General features: G+C 38.2%; 1 protein-coding gene across 1 annotated transcript in view; it reads left to right on the forward strand.

The window, feature by feature from the left end:
• Positions 1-26,267, forward strand: part of DCC (DCC netrin 1 receptor) — a gene marked incomplete at its 5' end in the record, with an annotated part of 1,195,962 nt that overhangs the window by 695,848 nt on the left and 473,847 nt on the right. Inside the window, one exon of the mRNA XM_082640204.1 lies at positions 850-970. Coding sequence (XP_082496330.1) covers positions 850-970 — 121 coding nt within the window. The remainder of the gene's footprint in view (positions 1-849; positions 971-26,267) is intronic.

Genomic DNA, 26,267 nt, shown 5'->3' on the forward strand with positions numbered 1-26,267 from the left:
AATTTTACATCAGCTGAGAATTGACTACAAGACACTAAAAACAATTAACAATTCCCCATGAGGTAATATTTATCTCTTAATGACTTCAGGGCAAGTGATTTAACTCGTCTCACTTACTGAACTAATTCTTACACCATCGAAGGTAAACTGAGTTACTGTAATTAAATGCTATTTCAGATCATTTTATCATCCATCCTTGAAAACTATGGTGGCCCAATTTACATAAAACAGGAGTTAACATTGCTGTGTTTAATTTATGGATTACTGAAGGTGAAACATTTCAGCCATATAACAAGAATGACATGGGTATAAAAGATCTACCATACCCTCCTCCAAATCCCTGAAAGGGCACGCAATTTTAAAAGGATTTTCAGACATTTTTTTTCTCTGCAAATGTCCAGAAAATATCCAACCTAGATTTCTTGTCCTTTAGAAGCTGCAAAGATAAGTAATTTTTGTTTCCTTTTGCTTTTTTTTTCCCCCTCCAGCATCCACTGAAACTATTTCCTTCAGTACAAGTAAAAGAATGAGATTTCTTTTGATACTAACCTCTCTTTCGTCCATACCTAATAAAAGAGTTTTCTGTTTACTGCTCACTTACGGAGGATGATGTGCATTCCTGGGAGTATACTTTTCATAGCAGAACTAGGTTAAATTGCTGCACGTGGATCCAGCAGAGTCTTGGGAATCTGTGACATTTCCCAGGTGACATATCTGTAAGGCTGAGGACCCTCTTGGCCTCCCTTCTGGTTTCTTTTGGTAAATTTAATTAAAATTTGTTTTGTGATCATTTGCCACTTGGAGTTTTTTGCTTTTTCAAATGCTTTACCTGCTTTTTCTTCTCCCTAGGGAGGAAGCAACCTACGAATCCTTGGGGTGGTGAAGTCGGATGAAGGCTTTTATCAGTGTGTGGGTGAAAATGAGGCTGGAAACGCCCAGACCAGTGCACAGCTCATTGTCCCTAAACCTGGTAAGATGAAGTGAACCTTGCTCTGGTTCCTGTAGTTGCAGTTCTGCATGGTTCATCTGTGAAATCTGTACTGTTTTCCCTATTCTCAAAGTCAATTTGAAATTATTGAGTTATTTAGTTAATCAGGTATACATGTGTGTATTGATGGTATATTTGTGCTAGCAAATTATATCTATGACTATAGATATATATCTCCATCCAATGAGATACAGTCAAGATGACAACCACTAAATTACTACCGTCTCCCCTCTTTTGTGGCCTACCTTTCTTCTTGGTGTTTCATATAAATATAAACTCTCTATATGGAACATATATATATATATGTAATATATATAAAATAGATAAGCATATACATGTATACATACATGCTTATTTATAGTCTTAAATCAATGGAAGTTGGTAGAAAATAGCAGAAGTAATCACTTGAAAGTAAAAACATTCTTCTCTTTTTTTAAAACAGATTTTGATAAGTTGTCCTTTTTTCTATAATTTATTAAGTTTTTTATTTTGTTCTGTAATCTTTTAGAGGTTTAATATGGTGGTGTATTCAAAACTAGCATAAATCTATAATAGACATGTCATGTAATATCCCCATAACAATATGATTTCCAGAAAGCAAGCAAACAGACAAAAACAAACACACAAAAAAAACAACTGGTCAGCTACTCTGAAATGTGGTTATACTAAAGAAGGTCAAAAACATCCCTTCTCTCTTTTTGTTCTTTTTTTTTTTTAAAGCAGGGACTGAACAATTGTTTCTATAGATCAAAATACCTTAAAATATTAATACCTCCTCATGAAAAGTTTTCATACCACCTATTGATTATGTTAATTTCAACTTTTTTAGGCCAGTTTCCTTCCTCTTGACTCAACCTTGTCTTAATCTTTCCCTGCTTGAATTTTAATTTTAATAGAAAACAGATTTTCTGTTTAGAAACAGTCATTTTAATAGAAAACAGAAATTTCTATATAGCTACAGAAATATATGAGACATAGTCTTTCTTTGGCTTCTATCCTTTACAGTGTGCCTATTGAGGCCTTATATTTTGTGCATCTCTAACCAATTATCTGAAGATGCTCAGACTCTCATAATAATGCTCACAGCGATGACCTTCTCTGCTTTTCTTGATTAAAACAAAAAAAGCAACCGTAGAACCGCAGTCCCAGATGAGTAAAGGAATGAAAGGAACTATTTAGGAATTTAAAGTTAACTCTTGTTCAAGATCACCAGCTGGTCAGTGCAGACTCACGATGTGCCTCAAAATATATGGTGACCGTTTATTGTTGGAACTTAAACAGAGAGGGCTCTGTTCTTCCCACCAAGGTCAGCCTCACTGCCGAGTTTATATTTATAGCTGGCCTCTCCACCATCTGTGCACATGGTCTACACTGCACCTCTGTGGAGTTGGAGAGGCATTATTTTAAGACCTGATTAAAAAGCCAGGAAAAAGCAATCCATCATTTACAAGGAGGGGATGTAAGACAGTCACAATGGTGTGCTGTCATGCTTTCAGATTTTGGTCTACATTCTAATCCAATGCCAGATACAAGAAACACTGACCAAGAATGTAGAATCCACTGACAACATTTTACCATCTAGATGGGAGAAGAATGAATTATCAAGATTCTCCAAATACCGTATGCTAACACATATATATGGAATTTAAGAAAAAAATGTCATGAAGAACCTAGGGGTAAGACAGGAATAAAGACACAGACCTACTAGAGAATGGACTTGAGGATATGGGGAGGGGGAAGGGTCCTCTTTCCAAAAGAAGATTGACTGTAGCCCTCCAACTCTACTGTTCAGTGAACAGCCCAGCCAAAATGTGCCAAGAATCAATGTGTTAGGCATCATAAGAATAAGATGTTTCAGTAGCCAGATTTGCAAACAGGTAACAGTGCAGACTGTTCTCTGATGGACTGTTTCTTTTCCTTCCATTTAATGTGCCTTACATGTGAGTGTGACTTCATTTGTGCGACTAAATACATTCTCTTCGGCCGAAACAGTAATGGATAAGGAGGGGAAAAGGAACCTCTAAAACCGAGGTCTCTAATGTGAGCCATGGTTTAAAAACTCTGTGCTCTCTCATTATCAACGACAATATGGCAACATTTACACTAATACTGGCTGCTATACAAGTCACAGAATAAGAGAATTCTAGTTAACATTGATTTCCATGTAAGGCCATAAAGCTGAGGAAAATGCAAGATAAGTAGTCCCGTATTTCTAAAGAGAAGTATGAGGTACCTTCTCCTAGGACTTGTTGGCAGTGACCAAGCAGGCCCAGTGATCATCCTCTTTAACTGCCATTAGGGATGGAGGATTCTTTGAAGTGTTGAAATCCATAGGATTAGATAGACATCGTCAAAGTGTTTTCTTTCCCCCACAAGTCAAGTTGTGGAGATACCAAGAAAATCCCTTGAACTGTGTGTGTGTGTGTGTGTGTGTGTGTGTGGTGTGTGTTTTATTGGGAGTTTCTAGCAAAAATGGAAAATGGGCAACTTATCCTGACTAAAAGCTGTCTGGAGCTGCCCACAACTGCAGGAGGAGAAAAGGGAAGGCAACTGTGGGGAGAAGCTCGATTTCCACCTTTGGGAAGAATGAGGGTGTGAGTTGCACTTGAAGAAAGCAGGGCGGAAGACATCTTGAAAGACCTTGCCCACGAGGTCCTGGCTGCTAAGGCTACAGCCACCAAAAGACACTAGAGGGACACTGGCTGGGACGGAGCTGAGCTGGGAGCTGGTGCAGAAGACTAGCCAGATCCTGCCGTGCCTGCTGCAGGGAGGGGTCCAGCACGGGGCTTCCTAGGTTGGAGGGGTCTCTGAAGAACACAGAGCTGCTCCCCAAAAAGTGGCAAGTGGATGCCTTCCATGACTGTGGACTCTGAAGAGCACAGGCTAAGAAAAACAGCCTTGGTCTCTTTACTCCAAATCCATCCTCTCTTTCTACCCTGGAGAAGCCCTAAGCAGAGGGGGAAAGAATAGACCCAAGAGAATAAAAAAAAACTGGTGACAGACAGTCCCATTGCCTCTTCCCCATTTTTGGTCTCAGGCCTACTCTGGGAGGAGGGGAGAAACTTTAAATTGAACATTAAGTTAATGTCTTGATTTAGATCTCACTGGTGTGTGTGTGTGTGTGTGTGTGTGTGTGTGTGTGTGTGTGTGTGTGTGTGTGTGTGTGTGTGTGTGTGTGTGTGTGTGTGTTGCTGTTGTTGTCATTATTGTTTTTAATATCTGAAAATAAGGCTTTTAAAATATTTTAAGGTGCCCTTAGGACCTGAGGATTGACCCAAGTTGTTATCTGGGGTAGGAAATACATATGATAGAGTGTGTTTGAAAGTGGATGACAGGAGAAAATAAAACTGTTTCCTCTTGATATTCCAATAGTTCAGCTCGTTCAATAAACCAATTATAGGCATTCAACTTCATTTACACCTGAATTCAACAGGTAGCTCTTTATTAACAGCATCTTGCCTTCCACTCAGGCCCTGATTCATTTGGGTCTCTGTGACCACAAAAGAGCAAGGCGCCGCTCGGCATAAATGTCATTTACCTCCTGGCTAGGGCAAACCTTGGAGAATCTTTATTTTTATTTATTTATTTTTATTGGAGTATAATTGCTTTACAATGGTGTGTTAGTTTCTGCTTTATAACAAAGTGAATCAGCTATACATATACATATGTTCCCATATCTCTTCCCTCTTGCATCTCCCTCCCTCCCACCCTCCCTGTTCCCCTCTTCTAGGTGGACACAAGGCACCTAGCTTGTGATCTCCCTGTGCTATGTGGCTGCTTTCCACTAGCTATCTGTTTTACCTTTGGTAGTGTATACATGTCCATGCCACTCTCTCACTTTGTCACAGCTTACCCTTCCCCCTCCCCATATCCTCAAGTCCATTCTCTAGTAGGTCTGTGTCTTTATTCCTGTCTTACCCCTAGGTTCTTCATGACATTTTTTTCTTAAATTCCATATATATGTGTTAGCATACGGTATTTGGAGAATCTTGATAATTCATTCTTCTCCCATCTAGATGGTAAAATGTTGTCAGTGGATTCTACATTCTTGGTCAGTGTTTCTTGTATCTGGCATTGGATTAGAATGTAGACCAAAATCTGAAAGCATGACAGCACACCATTGTGACTGTCTTACATCCCCTCCTTGTAAATGATGGATTGCTTTTTCCTGGCTTTTTAATCAGGTCTTAAAATAATGCCTCTCCAACTCCACAGAGGTGCAGTGTAGACCATGTGCACAGATGGTGGAGAGGCCAGCTATAAATATAAACTCGGCAGTGAGGCTGACCTTGGTGGGAAGAACAGAGCCCTCTCTGTTTAAGTTCCAACAATAAACGGTCACCATATATTTTGAGGCACATCGTGAGTCTGCACTGACCAGCTGTTCAGCTTTGGTCTGTCCACATGCTTGCGGCTAAGAGTTTCTCTTGACAACCATAACAATCTGCTTCTAACTGAAGTGCACACAATGGCCTGTTAGAGCCAGTGCCTATTGTTGGTGGATATTTACATAAGCCTAATGAAATTTCAACCTAGTCTTTTCTATATAGTTAGTTATTCCCTCTTTAGCAATTAGCGACTTGGGAAAGAAACATCATCTACTAAGTTAAATTGAGTTAATGACTTGTTTTTCTTTCCAGAAAATAAATTTTGGGAAAATACTGAAATGTGTGCACTGTAACATGTGAAATATCTACATGATTTTCTCTAGATAAAGATCAAGAAGATCAATGACACTTAAAACATCATTATACTAGAGGAAGTGCTATCAGCAATGGTTTCTATCTGATACTCTAACACCACACACAGAGTTCCAGACTGCTGACCATCTCTCTGTATACCTAACACAAACATGAACGCACACACACTCGTGCACCCACAGACAATGGTCTGCACACTTAAGAAGACTTTGCATATGCATCAAAAATACTTCAGCCATATTATGTAAGTGGTGGTGAATGCAAGTTAAGATATTTTATCTGATATATATCACTTGTATTGCCTATTCATCTCTTCTAAGAGCTAAGGAAATGTTTTCTTGTTGTTATTTGTTTTAGTTTTATTTATTATTTGGTGAGGGACATTGGTTAAGAAGTCCTCTTTCCAAAAGAAGATTGACTGTAGCCCTCCAACTCTACTGTTCAGTGAACAGCCCAGCCAAAATGTGCCAAGAATCAATGTGTTAGGCATCATAAGAATAAGATGTTTCAGTAGCCAGATTTGCAAACAGGTAACCAGTACCTTAGGATCTGGTTGACATAGCAGATGCTGATGAGTTAGTTACCCTTGAGTCTCATCCAGTGAACTGGAGTGTGGGTAAGTAGTAATTAAGTTAAGACTACTGGGTAGCTAGAAGGAAAAGTGAGCATACTTTCTGGTGCTGGTGGGGCAGCATGGGAGCGTAGAGAGCAAGGCAGGAACAAAGATAAGGTAGATATAAGATATAAGTTATCTCTGAGTTAGTGATTCTGGTTCTAGTTGCTAGGTAGCATCATGTTTCCAGGCCATGGTCTTCAGTGAAGGTAATTGGAAATACCTAACTGCTGGGCAGAGAAGAAGAGAGGGCCAGAGCACTGGGAATGCAGCTGTAATCAGGGCATATGTAGTCTGGAATATTTTAAATTTAATGGCAGAAATGGGTGAAGATAGAATAAAGTCACCATGGGAAGAAATAATGTATTCTTCATATTCTACTATGCACAGAAAGGTTATGTGTTCACAAATGAATAAATGCTATTCTGAATATTTCCTAAATGTAGATCTGCTTGGGCAAGATACCAAATCATGCCTTCCATTGAAGAAATATGTATGGGATATGTGTCTCATGTTAACACTGAATAGTTTTTTAATGCTGGTTGTGTGTTTTTCCTCCAATATTGATAGCAAAATGGAGTTTCCCACTGTAGGAGGGGAATATATTGGTTAAGCATTTAGCAAAATAGTGAGCTACTATCAATTCCTTGTTCTCCCCTGGGAAAGGTTACTGATTACAAATGCTGTAGAATTTTAAACATTGTATTAAGGCAGTATATCATATATTAGCAGAAGTATTAGGTCCAATCATAAACATCAAGGCATAAAATCAAAAGTCCTTTTGATGCCAAAAACTTGGCCTCTGTGTACCAGTGCTGAATCAAATCTCAGAGACAGAGTTTTGGGTGAAGTAGGAAAGAATAGCTTTATTGTTTTGCCAGGCAAAGGGGGACACAGCAGGCTCCTGCCCTATGTGTCCCCACCCGGGAGGATTTGGTGAGTTGCTGATAAGATTAGGATGTGTGCAGGTCCTGCACTCCTTTAATCTGGTGTCAGGTAATCTTTTGATGAGCTTCTCTGGTTCCTTTCATCTGGCCTCCTCGGGTGGTCTTCTCTCATATGAAGAATGCTGACATCTTCCATTTGTTGGGTCTTAGTTCTATAAAGGGCTTAAAGACATTGTTATGTGTATCCCTTGAGGCAGCACCAGGACCCCACCCCAAGGCTGCACTATTGTCTCTTGACTGTTCCTCCCTTGTCTCTGCATCCCCTCCCTTCCCTGATTAGCAACTGTTCCGAATCTGCCCTTTGGAACTCAGGGAAGGTCATGGAGGCTGGAGTCTGTTCCTTACAAGAAATGGGGGACATGAAAAGGTTTCCGTGCCCAGGAGCCCCACAGGGTCCTGCTCGGTTTCACTTTGGATCTGTTTTTGTGACTTGTTCCCTATCAATACGAGAAGAATATCTTGAAATTCAAATGGGCAAGAGGAATATGTGGGTGCGTACTCATACAGTTGTATATTAACTGCAACTAGTTAAAGTGTTTCTTACTAAATGTGGACTCTTATATAGTAACTTCAGTGAGATTGTGTGAAACAATGAAAATTTAATTTGTCAGTGTAATAGCACTGTGTAAGAGAGATTGTTGCTAACTCTCAAGTGATGTACTTTTAAATCTGATATTAGTCACTGGTGGTCAATTAAGTTGAATTTTTGTCTCTTATTATGAGAAGAGTTACTATGATTTAACTGCTCAGTATTATTTTGTGTGGGATCAAATTATTCCTGGAGTTCTGTAAATAATTTAGAAGAGCCAATTCCATGTATTGGACTAATATATTGGTGGGCCCAAACTAGAAAATGAGTCATTAGACAGTTTCCCTCACACAAACTGAGATGCTCATTAAAACTACACACATTCTCTTTAGAGTTCCATCATTGAGTTTACATGAATGAAAGTGCAACTTAATATTTTTGAAACTTGTTTCCAGGGATGATTATAGTGCTTATAGCTCATAAGCTTTCCACAAACATTTTCCCTTATAAGCCTTAGTAATTAACTGTAGCTATTAAGATACAGAACCGATTTTTTTCAAGGAGGTTATTAATGTCCGTATATATATATGTGGCTGTGAATTTGTTCAGTGTATTGAAAAATTATTTCGCTAGCTAAGGTAAAGATAAAAATAAGAGGAAGGTAATGTCTGCTCTTTTATTTTCTACCTCAAAGTCTCCTTTCCCTTAGAGAAATGTTGACACTCAAACTAGCACTTTCCCTGAGGGGTTCAACGATAGCCGACGTTTCACATTTGATCTTGTACCATGTGATATTCACCTCGTCTATGAGATGTGGACACATTTCATCTCCACATCCTTCTCTAGTTTATCTATAGAGATTTAAACTATATTGGAATATAGAATATAATGAACAGAATCTTAAACAATATTGCCTAACCTTTCCAGGTCTCCATTTCCTCAGCTTTAGATAATTGTCTCAAAGATTTAGTGCAATACATGTATGTCAGAAGGATGTGTAGGCTGTAAATTGCTACACAAATGTTAGCTATTATAAAGTCTTCCACTGGTTTATTTAGTCTCAAGAAAAACAGGAGGCATTTCTTGGGATGGATACAATGATAGCTATTTTCTAGCATATTTTTCCATCCTCCAAGAAAAGAATTAATAGGGCTTCTCTGGTGGTGCAGTGGTTAAGAATCTGCCTGCCAATGCAGGGGTCATGGGTTCGAGCCCTGGTCCGGGAAGATCCCACAAGCCACAGAGCAGCTAGGCCCATGTGCCACAACTACTGAGCCTGAGCTCTAGAGCCCGTGAGCCACAACTACTGAAACCCGTGTGCCTAGAGTCCATGCTCTGCAACAAGAGAAGCCACCGCAATAAGAAGCCTGCGCACCGCAGTGAAAGACTAGCCCGCTCGCCACAACTAGAGAAAGCCTGTGCACAGCAACGAAGACCCAACACAGACAAAAATAAATAAATTTAAAAAAAAAAGAATTAATAAACAAATATTTCAGGGACAGTGGCAATTTGACGTTTAGGTTTTTAGCCCAGTGGACAAGGTGAAGGGAAAAGGTTTATTTCAGAATGCCTGCAGTGGAGAGGTTTGTAGTAGGGTTTACAGTATCCCTTTAATGACTTGCTCATTCCAGTTTTATGTTGGCAGAGGTTTCTCAGCAAATAAAGACTTGTCACTCACCTTGTCCTTCATTCAGCATGTGCTGTTCAAGTAGGAAGCTAGCTCAGTGCTGATCAAGAGGATATGGCTGTATGGCAGACTTTGAAATTAGAAATGAATTCTACAGTAATATGAAGTATCCTGAGACCAGTGATAGCTATAAATCCATACAATATGAAAGACTTGATAGATTCATAAATACTGATCACATCAGACTTTGGTGGTAAACACACCAAAGATTGTTATTCCATAGCTTTTAAAAAACCCCATGGTGGGGGAAGTAGAAAAGAAGAATCCTGATTTTTACACTGAACCCAAAGGATCTTGTTCTTGTATTTCTGCCTTTTATTTATAAATCATCGTTTGATAATAGATGTGCCTGGACACACACACTACACACACATACAGATATTCCTTCTGATATATTAGTATAAGAGAATTTTAAAATATCAATGTAATCATTAGTAGGAGGTATATATACTTTAATAGCTAAAATTATATAGATGTAATTTTTAACTGATTATCAAAGTGATAATAATCAACACTGATAGGACTACACTGAAATAGTACTCACAGACACAGTTTGAAGGAATGAATTACAAGGTAGTCAACAACATAGGCCTCAGATGATTCCACAGGAAGCTTTGAAGCTGGGTTAGCTACTCAGGGTACTCTACCCCCAGAGATGGGTATGACCTTGAGTGAGGTCATTCTCTTTAGCTGAAGGCAGTTACTGGAGATGGATTCTGTAGGGAGCCATCAGCCACCATCACTTTCTCCAGCTGGAGGAATAAGTGCCACAGTCCATGAAAGGGAGATCCAGACGGTACACCACCCTATTCACTACAGTCTCCCCCTGTGCCACTCAAACCTATTTGCTTCATGTAACAAATTCTAGAAATAACTATTCCAGAATACAGGTTGGTCTTATTCCCTGGGGGAAAAGGAAGGTTAATAGGATGAACTACAACCCTCACGAGTACAACTACACATGGTCTCAGGGCTGCAGTTCGTGCTCATCACTTTCTTCCTCTCACCCTCAGCCAACATCTCTGCTCCTCTGTATGGCTTAGTGGATGGAATGACTCAAACTCCTATTCCTTCGCAAGTCATAGAACTTGTAGTAGTCTATTTACCATCAAAATTGGGGAAGAGAGTACCAAGAGACACTCCAGTAGATCACCTGGGTACTAACCACAGTCATCCCTGTTTCCTGCTTCCCCCTGATGATCTGGATAATTATTCTCTCCTTGCCTGCTGGTATTTTGGCACAAGAAGCCTGAAATGACCAGGAAGCAGTGATAGCTCAAAGGTTAATGATTCAAGTATTCCTCCTCTGGGAACTAGGACTTCTAAGTCCTAGAGTTTCAGGGATGAGAAACACGGATTCCCAAATGGGTCACTGGGAGTGCTGGTAAGCAGGATCGCACCTACTTCAAACTCTTTTATCCATTTACTCTACCTCTGGGGACATGGCACCATATACTGATCATTCATTTTGTGTATGTACCTTCCTCTAGAGGAAGGCTCTTCATTTTTTTAGGATATCGTCTTCAGTCTTAACCCATTGCTCCTCCAAAAGACTGTACTTAGGCTGTATCAAGTTAGCAGCTTGTCAGAGGTTGGTATATGATAGGATGAGGGGATCCCATGGTCGTGTATTCATGCCCACACCCCTTTTGCTGTTAAGTGTGTTATTTGATCTTCTGTAATATTATGCATGATCCCATGTCTGTGGCTCAGAAACTTTGGGAGCTCTTAGTACTGCAGGCTGAAGCCTTGAGAATAAGAAAGGTGGCATATGCATATAGTCCAATCAAGATGAATTTCTGCCCTTTGCAGAGTAGAAGGAGTTCAGTATAAACAACTTGCTACCAAACAGTTAGTCGGTCTCCTCAAGGCACATTGTTTTATTGGGCACTCTGCATCTGTCTCTTTACTAGTAGATTGGATGTATGGCAGCTCCAGTAGCTGCTGGTGAGGAGAAGCAGCTTTGTTGGGTTTGAGCCCATGTTGTTGGGCAATGCACAGGTCCAAGCCCTACCACAATAGCCTCTAAATTTGTGCACCTTTTATGTCACCACTGGAGCCTGGCTGATATCAACTGGACAGATTGTTCCATCTAATTGATTGTGTCTCTTTCATGGAGGATACAATCTGGTGTTTAGATGTTTTCAATTAGCAATAATCATGCCTGGGATAAACTTCATTGACTACAATACTTCACTGACTACATTGCACAAAGCTTGGGGTTTAGATGTGATTCAAAGATCTTTATAATACTTGATATTCACTCCCAGAGGCCCATCCAAACCTTTTCCAAATCTCCATGTCCCTGATCTTTCAATCACGATCCCTCCAGACCCCTGGTCAATCAGCCAAGCCATTTGACTTTGCTTATTATCTCTATATATATTCTTACTCTGGGCCATTTCTCTCTTCATATAAGGTAGATGATCTGGTATACCAAACATTCTGCCTATTGAGAAAAGCTCTCGGACTGCTCTCTTTCAGGGCTTTCCCTAAGAGGGGCAGCCATCTATTCTGAGTGCAACCACATACCCACGTGCCAAGCTGACAGAGCTTGGTCTTTTTCCTCCTCAGTCACTTGGTCATAAGTGTGAGTCAAGGGGGAAGTTCCTTGGACAGCAGTGATTGAAAATATGGTGGTCAGGGACACCTGCCATTATGCCCTCTGGTCATGCTTGTGCCTGATACCAAATATAACACCTTCATCTGATGATGGTGCTGCTTGAACTTTTGACTCAATGCATCTCAGGAAACCCAGCTCAAGATGAACAATTCTCGCCAGTTGATTATCCAATAGTTGGGCATTCTTACTCCAATAGGGTCCAATATTTTGTCAGAATCCATTTTATAAGTGGTGTGTAATTCTCTACTGCAGATGGCCTGATTTTACAACAGAACCCTAAGGGTTTATGTTGTGATTCCTCTATCAGGGTCTGCTGTCATCTCTCCATAGAACTTTTTTTCTACCACCAATGCCTCTAATACTACGGAGTCTACTAGGTTGTATAGCCTAAGTGGCAGAGCCACTTGCATCATGGCCTGGACCTGCTGTAATGTCGGTTTTTACTCTGGAAACCCTACTCAAAGACAACACCCTTTCACATTACTGAGTAAATAGGTCAGAACAGAATGTGCTGCCTGCACAACCCAAATGCCTAAGAGGCATTGTGATTCTTTCTTAGTGTTTGGAGGTATCAGATATAATAATGTGTCCTTACCTAAAGGACATGTCTGGCCATGCTGCAAATCACAGTGCCTCTAAAATCTTTACTGACATTATAGGCCACTTTATCTCCATAGGGTTTGTCTCTCACCACTGGAATGTATATTTTTTACCAAAGCCTTCCATATATTTGCCATTTCTTGCTCAACTTGTCTGGTGAACATGCTGTCATTAAGATAATGGACAAGTGGATTATGCTGCAACATATTTGGATGGTCCAGGTCCCTTTGGACTTTATTAAGACAGACATGGGAGAGTTAGCATAGCTCTGGGACTGAAATGAATGATGATTTTTCATTCCTAGTGAATGAAAAAATGTTTTGGTTATCCTTTCTTATAGGGATAGAGAAGAACATCACTATGGCTAAATGTGACTGGCGGTCATTTGCATTTTATGCAAAGATATAGCATCTGGTATAGCAGATGCAATGGGAACCACCATTTAGTTAAGTTTGTGGTTGTCCCCTGTCATCTTCTAGGTTTGATCTGATTTTTATAAGGGACCAGATAGGGGAATTAACTTAGAATGTGATAGGAATTACCATTCTTTAGTAATTTAGGCAGTCACCTCCGCCCTTCCCCCAAGATGTGATATGATGCAGTGATAAATGGAATATAAAATATAAATAGTGAAATATAAATATATAATGGAATAAATATATATAACATGTATATAAATAGTGGAAACAAATATAAGAAGTAGAATATAATTTTTGCACGCAATATGGGTCCCAGCTTTTAAAACAAACAAATCTATTTCTATATTTGTAATAAAAATATTATTTTTATTTTAGAAATCAAAATACATGGATACAAACAGTATCAAACAGCAAGCAATATACACTAAAGCATTGCAAGCATTTTAGAAATCTGAGTGTGATTTTGCCTTTAACTTCAGGCCCCAAAGAAGCTACTGGGAGTATTCTCTGCCCCTTGGGACACTTAGGAGGCCTTAGGAGATAAGACTTTTGTATTTTAGTATTTTCAATCTCGTGAGAAACTTAGAAACATAAGAAAATAAACACTATTTTAACTTGTGGAAAATAACGTGCCAACAGAGCTATCATCAGTCCTATTTAGAGTAAGATTTATATAAATACAGACCCAAAGGAAAACACAGAGAGAATAACATATTCTAGAACCTTCTCGTGTTGGGTACTGTGTGCTAAGCATTTTATATGCATCATTCCTCTCACTTCTACAATAATCCAGTCTAGAATATATTGCTATTCTCATTTCGAATGTTAGAAGGTTGTGCCCCAAAGAGGACCATGCAATATAAACTAGCTACAAAGTGGTAGAGCTGGATTTGAAAACACTGTTGAATCTTTGTTAGTGGGTAGCACTCTGAGTTCAGGCTTTACAATCACATATTAATTGATTCCTCTCAAGAGTCCTATGGAGGAGATAGAATTGTTTTCCCCTTACTTTGTGGGTGAGGAAACTGTGGCTCAGGGAAGGTAATTAACTTCTCAAGGCCACACAGCCAGTCAGCCCTCTGACTTTTGCACTTAACTTTCTCATCCACTCTGCCATTATGTGACTGAGCACCCATATTCTGTCCACCACATGGAGCTTGGTCAGGTGAATGGGTGATATTTCAGATTTATTTGAATCTAGTCAGACTGGTTTGGGAATTATTGATAGAGGAGAAAAGCTTGGAATTAATTAAAATTTCTAACATTTTGCCACCCAAATGATTTCTGTCCAGATTCCCACTGTGCTAGAGGTCATTACTAAGTGTGGGTCAGTTATATTATTGTCTTAAGAGTCTTAAAGGTAAATATCACGTTATCTCTGCTATTCAGGAATCCATACTTTAACCAAAAATACACTTGATGCAACTAATCTTACTTATCAAATACAGTTAAGACAGAATGACTTGTAGGGGTGGGGGAACAGTGCATGGAGAAAGAATCCATAAGGATCAACAATCCCATTAAATGTAAATAGTCTAAACACTCTAGTTAAAAGATAGAGATTGTCTGATTGGAGAGAAAGACCCAACTATATGCTGCCTACAAGAAGTCCATTTCACATATGAAAACACAACTATGTTAGAAATAAAAAGATGAAACAAGATGTATCATGGTAACACTACAAATAAATAGATAAGAAAAAAATTTAATCTGGAGTTTCTATACTAATGTCAGTCAAAATAGATTTCATGGCAAGGAATATTACCAGAGATAAAAAGTTTATTTCATAATGATAAAGGTTAATCAAGAGAACATAATCCTCAATGTGAATGCAACTAATAATAGATCTTCAAAATACATGGAACAAAACTGACAGAACTGCAAGAAGAAATCATCTACAATTATAATTGGAGAGATCAACACTCCTTTGTCAATAACTAATCAAACAAGTTGACATAAAATCAGTAAGGTTATAGAAAATTTAAACAACTCTATCAACCAGATTGACCTAAGTGACATTTCCAGAGCACTCCACTGAACAAGAGCAGAATGAATACTCATTCTTCTCAAGTGCACACAACATTTACCCAGGTAGACCATATCCTGGATGTACAAAAAGAGTCTCAAATGGATCTGGAGGCTATTATCCTTAGTGAAATAAATCAGACAGAGGAAGACCAAAAAAAAGACAGAGTGACTTGGCATGGTGTTTTAATTGTTCAACATTTATTAAGCACCCTGAAAATGTATGAAGACTCACATAACAAATACAAATTAGAGATAGTAGATGCCATTCAAAGAAAGTTCAACTCTTTATATTTATACTCCTTAAATTCTAATACAGCTAGTGCTTGGTGTATTTTTGTTTGTTGTTGTTCTAACCCTATTTTTAGTACCACTTGTCACACAGGATGACAAGGCTTCTATTGTTTTGAAAAGTTCTTTCACTTATTGTTTTATTTTGTTCCCAGCTTTAAGTAAGAAGCTCCAGGTTAAAAAATAGGTTTAAAACATTTTTTTTTTCAGATAGTCTACTCATGGGTCTTTAACCTATAGTGTCGTTCCATTAAAAAAACAAGTTAATAATCCTAAATGACTAGTGCATGCTGTGCATAACTGTCTTTGTTATTTTGTGTTGACAAATATCCACCAAGGATCTATAGATGACCTTAACTTTCCCTGACAATATTGACAAAAGATATATACCTATTTAGTTGATATATGAGTTTGATATATTGTGGAACATAAGAAAATTCAGTTGAAATGAAAAATAACCCATCCTCAAAATAACACATGCATCATTATAAAGCAAGAAAAATCAAATAGAGAAGTGAATTTTCCATATTTTCTGTTATTTTTCAATGCCAGTTCTTATTTAAGTAAAGATCTACCTGATAACCGGACAAAATATTCTTTAGTTCTGAAAGATGTGGACTGAGTGTATGTACATAAAAATGTACAAAAGCAGAATAGACCATCTTGAATAGAGAAGAATGATTCTTTCTCTAAATGATTTTCTCCTAATAATATGGCACTTATTTGGGAGAAGAAAGAAATAAAAATACTATTTAGCATATTTTATATCCTCTCTTGCCTTGCCTTCTTGATTTCATAAATAGAAAGAGACATGAGATAACAAAATTGGTGGCCCAGACATAAGTCTTTGGATCTCATGAATTTCATATCCAATTTCTGGCATACAGACTACCTGCTTTCTTTTCATATGTGAGCCTTACTTCTCATTATGTAATATGAGCCTTTGAGCCCAATTCTGATCAGATATTTTAAGTCTTTAACACGCTTGCCTAGAAAGGATATTGTGACCCTTGGGGAAATTCAACTGAATGAAATGGTAAATGCCTTTTGCTTTTTATATCAGGAACAGTAACAACAATGATAAAACCTCATACCAAGTAGATAGTTTCTTGTGTATAAAACGTTATCCTAGAATAAGTTATTCCTATTTTCTGAATGCAGATGCTAAGTGGTTGCTCAAGCTTCTAGTCTAATAGGGAACTTTGAAGTAGAACAAGTCATTACCATGAGTTCCAGGAGTATATTCATACAAGAGGTAGGGCTAGCACAATGAAGAGCTTAAGCAACTCTTCTGTGGAACAGAGGAACTCATCTCTGAGAATGTGACATCTAAGCTAAGATGGACGTTGAAGAAGGAATATGATTTTTGCCAACCTGTCCAGAAGGGCAGAGAAATGGCTGGCAGAAGACATGTTATACCCAAAGCCTAGAGAAATAACACAGAAGCAGAAGTATATATTCAGAGAAGTATGTGTGGTTCAGTAAGATGGGAGAGATATGCAGGGGCTGAATCACAGTCTGTCTTTCAGAATAGGGCAAAGAAAATTGGACTTTTTGTCTAGGCTGTGTGTGGGATGTTAGGGGCTAGGAGGTAAAAGATAGGCATTCTCCTACTGGTGTTTTTAAAAGATAACTCTGGAAGCAGTGTGGATGATAGCTGGGTTAACAGTGGCAGGAGGCAACACTAGAAAGAGAAAAACTAATCAGGAAGGTATATCGTCCATTGGTTAGGCAAGAGAATAAGGCCATCTAAAACAACAGTACAAAAAGTGTGAGTAGATATATTAGAAGGTCTTCAAAATGTGGAGACTGCTATGAGTATGTATGGATGCATTAGGGATCTGGGATGATTCCTAGAGTCTTGATTTAACTGTATAGATGGTAAAACCATTACTTACAAAGGGCAGAAGACTAAGAAGAGTGATGTAGTGCATTTAGGCAGAAAGAACCTGGCTAGTGAGTTCCTTGAAGGTGCCTGTCTTTGCATTTCAAGCACCTGGTAAAAGGCCTAACAAGGGCAGGCTCTCAGTTACTCACTAGAAGGCCTGAAAGCAAGTTCTCTGTTTTACTGCTTAAGTGACAATACCAGTGATTTAGTAAAAGACGAAGCAAAGGAGGTAAATGTTTAAAAAGGTCTCAAAGCATATAATTGAAAAATTTATCATCAAAATAGGCAAAACTAATAGTCTGACTGAAAAGGAATGTTCTGCTGTGTGTATTTGAGAGTTTGGAGCAGAAGGAAAGATGAATGCAAAATGTTTTGTAGTATCCCCAGAGGGAAATAATTATGGTCTGAACTGAGTGGCAACTCAGCTCATGGAGAGAAAGATAAATCCAAAGAATACTAAGGAAGAGGAAATGCTTAGCAGTTTGCATTTGAACTGAAAAAGAGATTTTAATGCTGACTGGGAATCCTGTAAGTTATTGGCATTGCTGCTGGTGATGAAAAGCTTAAGGGAGAGTATGATGGAACCTTATTATGCACCCTAAGTTCCTTGATAGGCTATAAGTGAGTCATTCTCCTACTGATGAGAGGATTCCTCCTTGCTGGACATTTTTTTTACCCAGCTCTGAGGAAGGGACTCATTGTACTGCCATCTTGGAAGGAATTAAAGGTCTATGCATTAACATAAGATAACCATTGAGAACATACTGTCACCGCCAGGACCGGAATATATTGATTTGATTATCCCTTAACTATCAGAAGGATATAAATGATCTCTTCTTTTTCTTCTCTCTCCTCTTTATCTCTCCTTTCTGTGGCAGACACAGATTAGAACTGAGAAATAGATTGGAAGTGGAAGGACTAGCTTTGGTTCTTCGCCACCTGAAAATAGTCCATGTAATTTACCCTGACTATCCTTGTTAGAGTGTTAAATATCGACTAAAGAGTTTACTATGGATTTATGTAATGAGTTCACAAATTGATTTTGCAGAGTACGCTTGCTTTAGGAAATAAGCATCTACTCACGTAGCTTGGATGCCATACCTGTATGTTTTGAAATGATGAATGGATTTTTTTTAAATGATAAGGATTCTATTTTATGATCATTTTATCATCCCAATATTTAAAAAGCTCACAGTCCAAAACAAAACAAAACAATGATTTAGAAGCTCCAGCTATCTCCTAGGGGAAGCAGTCTCTATAGGGTAGCAGTGCTAATATCTCTGAGTAACAGTATTAAACAAAAAAGACTTTCACCCTATGTCTGCGAAACCTCCACTTTCTCTTTTCCCTGTGCAAGAAAGTCATATGTACCTTATTTAAACATTAATTATTTAGCCTGAATTGTCTGCAGCTCATTTGTAAAATAAAATTCCTTGCAAGTTTGGAGATGAATCCAAGAGAGGTGCCTCTCTTATGCGGGTCCCCTCCTTCCCTATCTCGGGTGGCCAAATTTGATGTAATTGTAATTGGTGATGGGGTGGTGATGACAATGTCAGCCAATCATTCTAGGCATGGCTGCTAAGATTTGTAATTCTAATGTCCTTTATTCCCATTTAAATTCAACGGTATCTTCACATTACTATTCTTTCTCTTGAAACATGGAAATTTGGATATGGAGGTTGGGGATGGTTAAGAGAAAGGGTTTTGCCTTCTTGAAATCTATACTTTTTCACAGTCTATCCCATTTCTCTAAGGCACCAGAGACAGGGGAGGCCAGCTATCAAGGATGGTAATTTACAATCTAAGAGTGCTTAATCTAGGATCTGTCCTTGTCGAAGGAGAGCATGTTAGTCCCCATGCAGCAGTAATGGGAATTTTATTTCAGCATAAGCTTCAATGGGGGCTTTCAAATTGGATTCTTTAAACTACCCTGTCCTTATCAGTTTATGCAATGTACAAGTCTTGTGGGCCTTCAACCTCGTTCTACTTTTAAAATAGAAATCCCTAAATGTAAACTCTGAAAATGTAAACTAACCTCATAAACGGATTACAAACATAATTGTTATATAGTTATGATGGGATCTAGCTTTATTAGTCATCATTTCTCCTGGTGATTAAAATTCAACTCTCCAAAGAGACCTTTTTCCCGAACACACTTGTCTCTCTTTCACTGTAACCATGTTATATTCTAAAATTACTTCCCTTAATTTTCACTTTCATATACAATAGAGCTTTGCTTACCATGGCTGTTAAAAAAAAAGAAATCATAGTTGAGGAATATATTATTTTAGAGTAAAAACTGGATCAAGTAGACAAGAATTAAAACACATACATAAGATCTTTATAACTATTTGTGTTCACTAACAAATCACTAAGCAGCCTGCTAAATAAAGGCAGTATCAAAGACATAGTAATAATGTATATTTTGTTTTAACTCTATTTATAAGCCCTGTTTGCTGGAAACCTTTAAAGATGTCTTACCCTCATAGATTCCGGGTGACATGTATAAAATACTTTGCTTCAGAAAACACATATCCTAACTTTATTTTCCCTTGTTTTCTGGTCTGGGACTCAGTTAACTACCAACATCTGGCTTCCGTGGACTGCCTCACTGAATCTCTACTCTGTTATCCCAAGTTTATCCTATTTACATCTGCTCTAATGGATCCCTAAATTCTACACCTCACTGAGTTCTGCATCCACCTACCCCTGTAACACTGGTCCATTTTTTTCCTTCATAACAGATTCTACTAGGGACCAAGTCTAAGCTTTTTTTTCACCTTTACTTTTTCTTCCAAAAACCTTCCCAAGGCATCATTGATTTAAAAAAAAGAAAAATCCAACAGCTATCATCATCCCCTCCTCCTCCTCATCACAACATTCATTTTTCTCTGCTGTGTTTTAACACAATATTTTGTCCTCAAACCTCAGTTCCTTTATGTTTTCTAGTTATCTCAAATAAGAGTGACAATTCGAGTGCTAGAGATGGCAAATTGATGACTGTGGATGAGGTATATATGCAAAATTCTATATATTATTACTTCAAGAAATGTCAGATATCCAAATTGACTTGGAAAAGAGTTGATTTCTAATATGTGAAACTCTTGATGCCTGAAGAGTGGCACAGTTATAGTTTGGATGCTTGGTGACGTGAAGGCAAACTGACAGTGTTAAAAGTTTGTACTGTGTGTTGGGTCAGTTTCTCCTAAAGCATATAATGCTGTCAAGAATACTAGGACCGAAGGACTTTTTTTTTTTTTTTGAATTTCATTTAATTTATTTTTTTCTATAGCAGGTTCTTATTAGTTATCCATTTTATACATATTAGTGTATATATGTCAATCCCAAAGGACCTAAGGAATTTTTAAGACCACTTTTTGGTGAGTATTTCTTAGATTCATCCAAGGAACACTTTGCATTCTGAAAATATGACCAACTAAAATGTCATATCCATAACCAGCAAGATTCCTTACCCAGTTTTTAGAATGACTATATTTTACCTTTTTGCTATTCAAAATAAATTTCAAGACATAAAGGTACCAAGAGTTTATGATAATATGCTGCTATTTAGAGAGAATCTGTGGAAATCTCTTTGTTCACATATGCATAGATACATGGTCAAAATTTTGGAATAGTCTTGTCAACAATCAAATTCCCCTACTATGTTTCCAGATATTGGAGTCTTTGGGGAGAAAATGAATGGCTGTAGTGATGGCAGCAGAAATCGTTGTTTACAGTGTTTTTCAATGGCTGAGGCATCTGAATATCAGAGTGAACATGGATGCGATGGATTTTTACTGTGGCACTTCATTCACGCTGGGACATTTCTCTCGGTTGCCTTCCCTGCATGGTTCTACATTAGCGTGGGCCAAAAGAGAAATTTTATATGAGATTTGGCAAATAGATATAAAAGAGGAGCGAGGAGCCATACTTCTTTGTGTTTTGAGGTTGTTGCAGGCGCAAGGTACTGCTCATCTGCTGACAAACATGTTGGCACAAGGTAGCATCCTGGCCAGCAGCAACTCTAGGTCCTGCCATATCTTCTGCTTCAGTTTCTCCACCTCCTGAGCTAGGTGTGTGTTTAGGTCTGTGCTGGAGCTGGTGAGAGACTGACATGGATTCTAGTCTGTCCTCATGGGTTCCATCTAAGCTTTGTAGATTTCATCTTGTCCTTGCTTTCTCCAGGCCACAGCCATCTTCCCCTCCCAACTTGCTGCCTGATGACTTCAGTCTCAATGACCAGATTCAGAAATAACAGCCTTACAAACACTATATAACCAGCCCTGACAACTGTGTAATATTAAATCCTGTAATAAATTCTACTCCCTGCACAAACCCCCCACCCTGACTCTCATGCTCTGATCAAACCCTGATTGATACAATGGAGAAATGGCAGCAATAACAAAAGGGGCCAAGAATTTGGGGAAATGGGTGAAGGATTACTGAAGAGAGAGACCCTTAAATGATTTGGCCAGTTTCTAAGACATACTATGTCAATATTTACTTTATTTTTTAACTTAAAAACTCTTAAAATTCTCCTCATCTACTAAAGTTATAAGCTCTAAAATGTGAGTCTGAATATACAAGGGTCCCAGAAGGAAATGTAAAACATACTTAATTCAAGGAAAGCTTAATAAAGAAACTATTAACAAAGGTGTTGGCATAAGGTACAAGAAAATACAAAAGATAGTGCAGTACTGAGAGGCTATTAACAGTGGAGCTGTCATCGTCCCTTGGCTCAAAGGGGGAACTTGGTAAAGCAGTTACTAGAATTGGAAGAACAGAGGGCCTTACAAAGAGGGATACTTTGAAAAAAGTTGTAACTTGCATTGGAGGGGAACAGCTGGCTTAAGACAAATCTGCAAGGAGACAGGTAGGAATAAAAACCTCAGATTCACACTCATTCCTCATTCAGATTCCTGTCAGTGCTCAGCAGTGGGTATACTCAAAAAAAGCCAAAGGTCAGACAGAGACAGACAAATATCATGTGGTATCACTCATATGTGGAATCTAATTTTTAAAAAATGATATAAATGAACTTACAAAGACTAACAGATTTCGAAAACAAACTTATGGTTATCAAAGGGGAAACATGGTGGGGAAGGATAAATCAGGAGCTTGGGATTAACATACACATACTACTATATATAAAATAGATAACCAACAAGGACCTACTGTACAGCATAGGGAACTCTACTCAATATTCTGTAATAACCTATATGGGAAAAGGATCTGAAAAAGAATGGATGTATGTATAACTGAATCACTTTGCTGTACACCTGAAACTAAGACAACATTGTAAATCAACTATACTCTGATAAGATAAAATAAAACAAAAAACCTCAAACAAAACAAAATGCCAAAGGTCAAGGAAGCCTTCTTATATACCAGAGATGTTTGAGAGGTCAGCCGCTCAGAGATGGGATGGAAAGTGTACAGAGTGCGTCTGTGTGAAAACAAAACACATCCAGCACAGGATCTTGATCATTTGTTCACAAGTTTGTTCTTTTTATTCAAGAAGATTTGAGAAAGGAAGAGTGGGCAAGAAGTCACAGATGGGGACTTCCCTGACAGTCCAGTGGTTAAGACTTCACCTTCCAATGCAGGGGGTGCGGGTTCGATCCCTGGTCAGGGAGCTAAGATTCCACATGCCTCATGGCCAAAAAACCAAAATGTAAAACAAGCAATATTGTAACAAATTCAGTAAAGACTTTAAAAATGGTCCACATCAAAAAAAATCTTAAAAAAAAACAAACCTCAATTATTTAAAAAAAAAAAGTCACAGATGCAAAGGATAAATACTCACTCTACACACAGAATAGTGTCCCCCCAAAGATGTCCACATCCTAATCCTTAGATCTTTTGAAATATTATGTTTCCTTGCAAAGGAGAATTAATGTAACAGATGAAATTAAGGTTGATAATCAGTTGATTTTAACATACAGAGATTATTCTGGATTATCCAGATGAGCCCAGTGTAATCACAGGAGTCCTGAAAAGTGGAAGAGGGAGGCAAAGGAAGAGGGCACAGCAATGTAATGTGAGAAGGATATGACTTGTAATGCCTGGCTTTGAAGATGAAAGGAAGTCCCACAAGCCAAGGAATGTGGACAAACAGCCTCTGCAAACTGGATTCCTTTTTAGAGCTTTCAGAAAGGAATACAGCCCTGCCAACACCTTGATTTTAACGCAGTGAGAACCTTGCCAGCTTTCTCACTTCCAGAACTATAAAATAACAAATACGTGTTGTTTTATGTTGCTAAGTTTGTGGTAATTTGCTACAGCAACAGGACACAAATACATTTGCATGCACATTTCCTCAGTTTTGACTCCACGTTCTGATCACCTTGGTTAATTCTTTTTTTTTTTTTTGCGGTACGCGGGCCTCTCATCGTTGTGGCCTCTCCCGTTGTGGAGCACAGGCTCTGGACGCGCAGGCTCAGCGGCTATGGCTCATGGGGCCAGCCGCTCCGCGGCATGCGAGATCTTCCCAGACCGGGGCACGAACCCGCGTCCCCTGCATCGGCAGGCGGACTCTCAGCCACTGCGCCACCAGGGAAGCCCCGGTTAATTCTTATAGAAGTTGTACACCATTGAGCAAAGACTGATTTTATACTAATGTTTAGGATTACCACTGCCAAGGAATTCTGTCTTAATATTTCACAAAAAGAGTTATGGAATTATGATTCCTTTGTGGTTCTTAATCTAAACAGGAAGAGACTTCCTGCCAACCCATTTAAAACCTCCCCCATCATCCAGGTACTCAAAGGAAATCCAGTCTTCAGAACAGGAGGAGGGGAAACAAATCAGGAAGCCACAGGGTACTACTCTCAGGGTAGGAGGCCTGAGATTTTGTGTTCAGTAGCTTTTCCTGGAATTAATAAGTGAAGGCCAAGGATTATAACAAAGATATGAAGCAAGAATTTAGTACCAACTAGGTGACATAGAAGAAGAAAAATGTGTACAAGAAAACCACTCCAAATTAAACCTAAGCAGAGGTTTGTTTGTTTTTCCCAAAATAAGTGAGTCTGCATAAATTCCTTAGAAAAGAGTCATATTAGAACCCAATCCTGGTTCTTAGGTTTCTAAGTATAAGAAACTGGAGTAAACAATGCCACAGTCTTATTATGATTTTGTAGGTTAAATAAACTCCCCAAATCATCTAGTCATCTTAAATTTCAACCTTAAAGATACTACAGGGTGTTATTATAATGGGTTTCCTGGATTGTTTAAACCCTCCCATATCAACATTATCAAATTCTGGTGTCAGGAGTCGAGAAACCATTAAAAAGTACCTCTTAGAACATTCTGTGTCACCAGGCTATGTTTTCCTTGATTGTGCTTTGATTCCTATTAAATAAAATAGAAATATCAAGCTAACTTTTCAGATGGAAAGGTGAAAGAATCACCACAGCTCCCTCTAAAACCACACCGTTCTGTTGCTCGTTCTTAAGTTTAGACAGTACGAAGTAATCCATTTCTTTTTCAAACAAATTCATGTTTGTCAAAACGGTCCTTCTTTAAAAAGTAATCTCTCCTGTGGACTTAATGATGATGAAACGACAAACAATCAGTCAATCAAGCAGGATAAAGTGAGCACTTTACTTTTTTATACAAATTCCGTATCCCTGCCACCCTAATTTCTAGTGGCATGTTTTCTGATACCATTGCTACCCAGCATTTCTTAACAATGATGCCATTATAAGTTCCAGCAGTGATTTCCTATTATTTTGCATTATATTTAAATTGGTTTCTTATCAACACTGTTAATGATCATAAAGCTCTCATTTTGAATATTGAGAAAGAGTAGCCAGCAATGAACATTAATTCAACACTGGATAAGTTTGGACTGCTTGATAATATGAATATGCTCTAATAAGGAACTCTATCCAGTTGTGTATTTTTTATAAGAAATGGGACCAGACATTCCTCAAAATAATGTGACTTAGTCATTAGTTTCATAAAGCGATGCCATGCTTGTATTCATGTATTTTTAAATATTTCTTTTTTCACATCTCTGCTCTTCTTCTCTATCTTATTTTCCTCAGAAAAGGGGAGAGAAAAATCTGAGATGTGATAGGATAGGAGAACATCAGAAATGTCATTTTTGGTACCTTCCCCTGAGCTAAGGCCTGTTTACACCCCGACCTGTACATGGCTTTCATGGCTCAGAGGCACTTTTGTCTTTTAGGTCCCTTCCTCCATTAAAAAAAAAATTAAGAATTTTATTTTATAATTACATGGGTATGAAGACTAATATAATCCAGGTTGGATTGCATTCATTTTTTTCCTGCTGATTCAAAAACAAAAATGAAAACCTATTCCTGGACCGCTAACAGTTCTGGGGGCCCTTGGCACTGTGCTCCCTGTGTCCCGTGGATGGCAGCCCCGTGACAGCCAGTGGTTACACTTTCAGTAAACTTAGCCTAACTTTCTAAGTGCTTTGCAGTCTCTTGATGCGTAAGACAGCTAATCAATTGTTTTTTTCCTATTGTTTAATAAATCACTTTTACTTTAAAATCACCTTTATGTCATAGGTATATTCTGTAAGGTTGTGTCAATTAATTTTTTAATCAATGAAACATTTCCTTTTCATTAACTTTTGTTATTACCACAAAGGAATTGAATCTTATTTCATATCAATTTCCAATTCAAAGAGCAACTCACGTTTAAGCTTTGAGAATCTTTGACTTCTGATTTCTTACTGCTCCCCTTCTGTTCGCACACTCTTCTGTCCTAGAGCTCATGTTTTGACACATATACTTATGTTTAGGAAAGGTGTTAAAAATTTAGGGAAATCTTTTGTTCTGACAAAAGAGATTATCTGTAACCTACCTGTGATGTCACTTGGAATACTAACATGTCTGTTTTATTTTTTCTAAAAGCAAGGGATATAAGAAAATATTCTTAATAGCAAACATATATCTTTTTTTTTGTTTTTTGTTTTTTTTGTTTTT

The sequence above is a fragment of the Mesoplodon mirus genome (assembly GCF_964341445.2).
Source record: "Mesoplodon mirus genome assembly, chromosome: 13".
NCBI classification, from domain to species: Eukaryota; Metazoa; Chordata; class Mammalia; order Artiodactyla; family Ziphiidae; genus Mesoplodon; species Mesoplodon mirus.